Source organism: Cynara cardunculus (genome assembly GCF_001531365.2).
Source record: "Cynara cardunculus var. scolymus isolate 2C chromosome LG 7, CcrdV1, whole genome shotgun sequence".
Lineage (NCBI taxonomy): Eukaryota > Viridiplantae > Streptophyta > Magnoliopsida > Asterales > Asteraceae > Cynara > Cynara cardunculus.
Window position 1 is genome coordinate 6,114,443 of NC_037534.1, and position 8,695 is coordinate 6,123,137.

General features: G+C 34.1%; 1 protein-coding gene across 1 annotated transcript; it reads right to left on the reverse strand.

Annotated features, from left to right (window-relative positions):
• Positions 1–278: 278 nt before the first annotated feature.
• LOC112515241 (serine hydroxymethyltransferase 1, mitochondrial) lies at positions 279–6,947 on the reverse strand. Its single transcript, XM_025121925.1, has 16 exons — positions 6,808–6,947; positions 6,666–6,716; positions 6,491–6,577; positions 5,396–5,517; positions 5,157–5,233; positions 4,634–4,758; positions 3,978–4,070; positions 3,465–3,557; positions 3,162–3,359; positions 2,969–3,073; positions 2,647–2,712; positions 2,466–2,543; positions 2,146–2,257; positions 1,956–2,066; positions 1,092–1,254; positions 279–501 (listed from the first exon to the last, which is right to left on the reverse strand). Exons 1-15 carry the CDS (start codon positions 6,895–6,897, stop codon positions 1,109–1,111), a joined length of 1,554 nt encoding a protein of 517 aa, XP_024977693.1. The 5' UTR covers positions 6,898–6,947; the 3' UTR covers positions 279–501; positions 1,092–1,108.
• Between the last annotated feature and the right edge of the window lie 1,748 nt (positions 6,948–8,695).

Genomic DNA, 8,695 nt, shown 5'->3' on the forward strand with positions numbered 1-8,695 from the left:
TGTTGGTCATTCTCACAGTCACTAAAAAAAAAATACTTAATCAAGAAACAGAACATATTTTATCGATAAAAACTATCTTACTAAATAAAAGTAAATTTGTTGAAAAACTACTGGTTGCAAATTACGTACTTTCACAAGATCAAGTATGACCATTAATCAAATAATCATTATCCATGTAAAAATGGTATAAATCAGATTCTCATGGATCATATAATTTTATATATTTTATTTATTTTTATATAATTCATGATCGATTTTTTAATTATTATATTATAATTATTAAAGACGAGACTGTTATTGAATAGAACCAAATAGAAAGTTCTATTGGTTAATAGAAAACCTTCGTTGATTTACATATATAGATAAATCAAGATTCAACTAGCTTTACATTCATATTCTTATTTGATAATTATGGCTCCATACTTCCGAATGGAAATATCCACTTAAATTCACGTCCACGTTCCACGCCATAATCATTATCTCAATCCCCGTGTTTATTCCCTGCGGTCACAATCATCAAAACATAAACAAATAGATAAAGAAAGACTTGAAATCACGTAAGACCGACTTGTTTTTATAAGACCACAAAATAACATTAAACTTCCACAACAAAACATTGTGAATGTACAAAAATATACCAAACGTTCACACAAAAAAAAAAAACACAGTGAAGGTTTGTTTTTGTACCTTCACAATGTTTTGCCTGAGAAGGTTGAGTGTGTTTTCAATGAATTCACATGTAATCGTTCATTTAGAGGATAACATATTTCAAAAGACACATTTAGAGGACAAAAGTTTAAGTTTGGAAACAAAAAGGAGATCCGATCCAAATAACAGATTTGTGCGACATTGTAAGCGAGATGAAATTTGCGTTTGATGTTGCCTACGAACCAAGGGAGATGCAAGGTGAGTTCAAATTCACATTCAAAAGTTGAAGGCAATTGTAAAAATGAATAGATTATGGACTAGAAGTTCACTTGTATATTTGTTTGAATAAATCAAAGGTAAGAGTCTTCGACTTTTGTCAATCACGAGATTAAGATGAATTTATTCAAGTTATATAGTGAAACAAAGTCGTTTCAAATCCATACCTGGCTTGTATGACTCCTTAGTTTTTGTATTTCATGGTTTCTTTCTCGAACCCAATTGTTGGGAATTGTTTGGCATACTCCTCCACATCATGGCGGAGCTTTGAGAGCTCCGATTGGAAGGTACTCGACTGCATTGCAGCCACAAAGTCCTTCAACTTTGTCCCTGCACAAAAACAACGACATGATTTATAATTCAGAACATGGCTGCTGGAGTCCTATATCAGCTAGACATGGACCACCGTATCTTTATATGTTGGAACCTCACTTTTCTCTCACTCTATAGGAGCTCTTTTAGATAGAGATTCAAAAGGGTTTGACATATCCTTACAATGAACATCAATATTAGGAAACTAGTATCACATACTATTGGCACACATGTGGTATAAATGCAGCAAAGTAGATTTAGCCACACTCCTTATATGCAAGGATATTTAGCTGAATGAACTTCTCAAAAACTGAATTTAAGAATCTAACCCTCTAAGTGCATTTCTAAGATTTTACGGAACATCTACTAAAGGGTAATGTAGCTAAATGGCCTCCTATCAAGTGCTTCTTAAATTCATAACCTTTTGATAGATTTCTAGACAATCTTGTGTATGAAAGTAACATTCTTCCATTAAGCAGTAACATTTTCAAATTTATCAGAAAGTCATGGATTAAAAACAAAAGCCCATTATAAGGTCGTTGAACTAAAGGATCCTTGTTTTGAAAAGTTAGAAGTTCGTGCTCCTAATTGAATACTGTTTTGAAGTCATTTATCCACCTCGCTATAGTCATACTTTATTAATCATTGACAAATGATGGTATTTGTATGCATATGTGTGTGGGTAATATGATGAAGAATACACAGGTATGCAAGGATACCTTGGGCTTCACCCTTGATCTTCAAAGCCAATTTTACAGCATGGTCAAAGAAGTAGGCAACTTTAGCAAAATCCTCTTCAACAAATCCCCTAGAAGTGAGAGCAGGGGTTCCTAAAAGAAACAATAGTAGATAGATCTTTTTAGTTAACACTGAAGGAATAATGTTGTATTTAGAAACCAATATACTAACCCATTCTGATGCCACCAGGAACCATGGCAGACACATCACCAGGAACAGTGTTTTTATTGGCTGCAATATGAACAGCTTCTAGCACCTTTTCAACCCTTGAACCATCAATTCCCTGGTAAAACAAATAAATGTGATTCTATATATTTGAGAAGTGATACTAACATGAGTTCTATAGATTTGAAAAAAACCAAATCATTATGTTTTGTTCGGAAGTAGGATCTGGAAGTGGGATGTATCCAGACTATGATCTATCCCAAAGAGTAGAGTAGTTGTTTCTGTGAAGACAAATGAAATTCTGAAAGGAACATTCTCTTGTTTACCTTAGGTTTCAAATTGACCAAAACTAAGTGGTTCTCTGTTCCACCAGAAACAAGTTCATATCCGCTCTCCATTAGAGTCTGAAAAAATAGAAAATTTTCAGTGTTATGATGTTGCTTGAATTTGAAGAGATCCACAAGAGGTTGATACAGTTGCCAGTAATGAGGCATGGTCTAATCATACCTGTGCAAACTTGGAGGAATTGCTCATGACTTGCTCTTGATATGCCTTGTATTCTGCTGTTGTTGCCTGCATTTAGACAAAGGCAATATTAAGGGCTTTTTTTCCACTTTATTTTTTCCAATTATGGTCCTTATATTTTTCCAATAAATTTTTCAACATGTCCATTTAGGTCATTTTATATTGTCATCTAGTTGTTCAACTAGTTTTTACCAAACATGATTACTTGACTAGTTTATCGGTTAACAACTAGCTTATCCGCTAGTTTGCCAAACATAGCCTAAAAATTCCCAAAGCATTATGTAACTTCTTGAAAACAGCAAACCTGTTTCAATGCAACTGCCAAACCAGTTATGGTGTGATTGTGTGGGCCTCCTTGGAGTCCAGGAAAGACGGCCTGGTTGATTTTGTCTTCATAATCATAGAACACCTTTCAAAATAAAAAGTGTTAGTTTGTGTATCTTCAATATAAAAACCCAACTTCAGTTGATAAAAGTAGCACCAAGGCCCCAAAATACCTCTTTGCCTTGTTTGGTGACTTCTTTCAGCCCCTTTCTAAAGAAAATCATGGCACCTCGTGGTCCACGGAGTGACTTGTGGGTTGTGGTGGTCACAACATCTGCATACTCAAATGGGGATGGGATGACCCCGGCTGCAACCAACCCACTAATGTGTGCCATATCAGCCAACAGAATGGCTTTTTGCTTGTCACAAACCTGTTAAATATATGACAATTGTGAATCTTTGGGTGAATGTAATTATATATGAATTAGCCATGCTCATGATTAAGATCTTTAACACTGTAATTTAATAGTACCCACCTTGCGAATGCGTGCATAGTCGTACAATCGAGCATAAGCACTTGCACCAGCAACTATTAATTTTGGCCTGAAGAGTGTGGCACTTTTCTCCAACTGCAATTCGAGAATTACCAATCAAATCCTCTCAAGAAAACAGATATAGCATATGCTGTTGTGTAATAAGGCTAACTCCAATGTAAGTTTTTACACATATTTGCTTCAACTTAGCCATGATGGTAACTAATGGACTCCTTGGAAGGGGTCCCCTCATCAAAGACACATTACATTTAATGTGCTTTTTATTTGGAAACTCAGGACTGTCACCATATCATTCATGCCAGTCTTAGAATCTTTATTGTCAGCAGTAGTTTATCATAGTCTTTTGATATATAACAAACAAATTTTTGCATTAAATGGCCATTTTCCAGAAATCCAACTTCCTTCCTCATAAATAGTAAGGTTGAGAGATGTACTGGTCCCTACAAGTTTAACATGACAGTAAATATGAGTAAAATCATATAAAGTTAGAAGTACCTGGTCATAATCAATCAAGCCGGTGCTTTCATCTAATCTGTAAGGCATAGTCTCGAAAAATATAGATACTGCAGATATCTTCTTTGTATCAGTCTGAGAAAGAGAATAAAATCAGATTAGTTGGAGTGAGACTGATTATCATAATAAGCAAGAAAATATGTCTAAAGGTATGAAAATTGATAGACTAATCACACCCAATAAGCTTAATCTATCCCAGAACTAAATCTATGAACAGTACCGAAAAACAAGTTAATAAGATCACTATGAAGTAGTTATTTTTCATCATAGTTAGTCAACAGGACACTAACTTCAATGATTCAACATCATCAAATTCAGCAATCCAAGTTTCTTTATATAACTTACAGATGTTATACTTTTGGTTGCTTTTATTGAATGCCTTGGTAGCATATACAATCATACATAGTCGTTTCTACATCTTCAGATCTTCTGTTAGCAGCTTAATGATATTTAAAAAATAGAATAGCATGATGGCCCAAATAAAATGTTCTGAGAAATGCTGAACTTTAATGCGTTCAGATTGGCCTTCTAGAGTTCCAACATAAGTTCCTAATGAGGAGATCCATCACTGCTATCATCATTGAACTTTTTGGTAGAATGGCATCATGCTAGATAAGAATGAATGGTTTGTTTAGCACCTGATAACCATGTGACAGATGCCCACCATGAGGAAGATCAAGTGCCATGATCCTGTCATGAGCCTTTAATAATGCAGTGTAGACTTGGAAATTACTTGGTGACCCCGAAAGAGGCTGCACGTTCACTGCGTCACAAATGAGTGTTAGATATTTTGTGCTGGTATTATCGTATTCTTACTGGATGAAGAAAGACATTCTTTGTATATATTTGAAACTAGTGCAGGTATAGTAATGGTCATTGTGAATCATGAACTGAATCCAATATTAGACATGTCAAAGTGCTTCTATGGCTAATATGCATGATTCTCATATTTTTGTTGTTGTTGTTGTTATTGTTGTTGCTGTTTACCAACCAATAGTTGCACACAACACGAAGTATAGATTCACTTAACACAAGTATCACAAGTTTTTTTCCCGATTAGCTCTCCAAGTCCTTCACAAGCTCTCTCCAATTTCAGTGCAGTAAATATATAAATTGGTGTTAGCAATATCTATTCTTAACATGGAACATAAGTTTAACTACCTCCCCATTTTGCAGGATCCAACCGAAAGGCTTCCAAGGCACGCTTCTGACACAAGGTTTCTGCCATGTCAATGTACCTAGAAGCAGAAAGTTTTAACATCTCACGATTAAAAAAAAGCTATAGAAGATGTCTAAACTTGAATCAAACTGAATCATCTAAATTCTAATTTTAGCAGTAGATTGAATATTGACTTAATTCATGACAAGCTACATGATTGAAAGCTGAGTTGTTTGCTTACTCATTTCCACCATAGTATCTAGCACCTGGATAGCCTTCACTGTATTTGTTAGTCATTACAGATCCAACTGCTTGCATCACCGAAAGGGAGGTGAAGTTCTCTGAGGGGATGAGTTCAAGACCCTTTATAAGCAATATAGAGAACCCGGTCAGAGAATGGAACTTTGAACTCAGTGTAAATACAAGAGACTGAAATATGCATATCTACACAGGAATCAATCTAGTAGTCTGTGATTATAAGCGGGAAGGAATAATTTACCTTCAAATGTCAATCTTCATACAAGGTTAGAAACTGTCACATAATACATGATAGTGATTTTCTGCTACTTATTTTGTTTTCTCAGATTGCGTTAACCACTGCATAGAACTTTTTGTTTACATTTTTCCTTTTTTGTAATTACTTATTAAATCTATTCATATATCAAATTCCCATGATACCGGAGTATATGAAAGCATGAAATCATATTTTTTGTCTCTAGGCCATGGACGACCTACAGTGGTGCCAACAATGGCATGTGCCACCGTATTATTTCCTTGTTAAAGGGTAAAAAAATTTAGGTTCATGAAAAGTGCAATCATATTAATTTGTTGTGTGTCACTGTATGTATTTGAAACTACAAAAAGAACAAATTTTATTTGGTATAGTTGGTTTGCAAGACCGCTTATTCCACCCTATATCCGAGTTCAAATTATGTTAGTGTCATTTTCTTAGTCAAATAGTATCACGGTTGAAAAAATTCCCTTATATTTATTTTTTATAGTATAATGGTGTCATCGTTTGAAAATTTTCCATATATTTGTTTTTTGCAGCCAAATTGTGTCACTATTTGAAAAAAATTCAGGGTCCATGTCCATCCCTGCCGTAGGCTATACTTCTCAGCCAGAAATTACACATCAAACACCATCATGATACTAGGTTTATAAAACCACAATCCGTCCCTCTACTTCTCAACTCAAAATCCTTAGCGAATAGAAAATTTACAAAAAACTGGTTAAATTTTGGGAAGATAAATTTATTTAAAACCAAATTAGTCTGTCTTCTCAATTGCCTCCAAAGTAATAGCGTAAAGCATAACAGTAGGAAGAGAGAGACGACCTTCCACTGGCGAGCTTTTTCAAGCTCAATAATGTCCGCAATCTCGGGATCCACGACCTCGAGTGGAGCATTCAACTGCTTTGGCCACTGCAATTTCACAAACACTCGCCACCATGAAAACCTCACTAATCAACGTCGAACACAAAAACAACCAAAACGAACAAAGGAAACTCACAGTGACGCCAGGGTTTTCCTTTTCGTATACAGCTTCACTAGGCAAAGACGACTATAACACCAAAATCATACCACGAATCTCAAATCAAAACAAACTTACACAAACAAAAATTCCACCAAACCCGAAATGAATAGAAACAAACCATGGAATACAGATGACCGCCATTGAGAAGACGCTGCAACGGCTTGTCTGCTGAAGACGAAAGCCTACGAAGAGCCAACGCCATGGCCATTGTTACTCTCTCTCTCTCTCTAGCTTTCTCTCTCTAAAAGAGATAACACAGAGTGTGAATCTCAAGGCTCCCGCGCTCACAATATGTTTTGGTGCGGATTGGGTGCGTCGGCTTTGGGTGAGATTTTGGTGGTTGAAGATAATTGGCGTATTATTTCTGGTGCTCCTTCGCTTTTTCAAAAAAAAATCACAACGTTATCCATTTTTCTGTCCTTACCCGACCCGAGTTCCACCCAACTCTAACCGTTTCTCATGCACGACAACTGTTGTTCAAATTAAAATATTACTTCATGCCAATATTTAGAAGTTTTTGTTTAAAAAATTGAAAAACCGAAGAATATTCTAATAATTGTTATCTTTAATATACATATATGTATACTAGAAGAGTATTCGCGCAATGCAGCAAAACATATCTCGATTTTAATGTTCTATTTTATTATTTGTCTCCGTCGATGTTATGATACAATTTTATGTGTTTTTAAGAAAACAATAATGATTTTATTTTTAAATAAAATATAAATTTAAAGATATCATAAAAATTTGAAAAAAAAAATATATGAATCTTAATATCAAATCAACTATTTAAAAGTTCTCATTTTTATGTAATTTCTTTAATTTTTTTATCATAATTTAATTTAAGTTTAATAATGAAATAATTTATTTTTGGTTTAATAATATAACATTTTATAAAGATAATGATTATTCTACTTACGTTCAATCTACTTGTAATCTTGAATTTTAAGTAACATGCATTAATAAACAATACTTTATACATAAAAAATGGTTACTAAGGTGTTCTTCAGTTTTTTTTTTAAGAATTTCCCTTGAACTTGACCCTATGGGTGCGTTTGGTAGCAGACTACGTGGGACGGGACGGGACAAAAAAAATAGTCCCATGTTTGGCATGTCATGGACAAAAAATACATAGGACAATATGAGACTATTTTTAAATTTTATGGGACAAAACTTGATATTTTTTGTTCCATCAAAAAAGGTGGAATAACATGGGACTAAATATAAAATGACCATGTTACCCTTAGACCAATTTGAGATTCAAAACCCAATTAGTCCCGTCCCGTCCCATCATGTCCAGTCATGTCCCGTCCTGTCCCGTCCCTTCCTGTCCTATCCAGTCTGCGTACCAAACGCTACCTATATGAACTTGTCACATGTCATCATAAGATATGATTCGACATTAAAATTTTATACACCACAAATTTATAATACTATTCACTACCACCTTACTGGAAAATGTTCATGTGATATCTAAGAGCATCTGTGATGGAAGGTTTTTGTAAGTAAAAAATGTAATTGATTTATAGCGCATCTTCAACGAAGGTTCTTATAAGAACATATTTTTTGTACTTTTTATTGTTGCATCACTTACAGCTTATCAAATTAAAAACTCAAATAAAAGTCCACACAGCTTATCAAATTAAAAACTCAAATAAAAGTCCACACGTAAGAATCTATTTAATTTGTGGGTCTCATATATTTTTTGAATATCAATAAATAATTATAAAGCCAATAAACATATAACAAAAACTAACTTCACACCATGTTCAAGGTAAGAATTAGAGTTCTTGTACAAGAACTCAAAATATATGAATTTGTATAAGAACTCCTCTAAGAACCTCCCATTGAAGATGCTCTAAGAACTATCAATGAAAAAAGTTCTTACAATATACCAATGTTGTATAACAAAATTGGTTCTTATCTTAAATTTTGTGTGAAATGATATTTTATAGTTGTTTATATATATATATATATATATATATATATATATATATATATAGAGG

Excerpts from the sequence above, each read along its gene's own strand:
- LOC112515241 (XM_025121925.1), bottom strand. The coding sequence starts at position 6,897 with ATGGCCATGGCGTTGGCTCTTCGTAGGCTTTCGTCTTCAGCAGACAAG. Across the intron at positions 6,578-6,665 it reads AGGAAAACCCTGGCGTCACT|TGGCCAAAGCAGTTGAATGC; the intron begins GTGAGTTTCCTT and ends GTGAAATTGCAG. Across the intron at positions 2,067-2,145 it reads TCCTGGTGGCATCAGAATGG|GAACCCCTGCTCTCACTTCT; the intron begins GTTAGTATATTG and ends TGTTTCTTTTAG.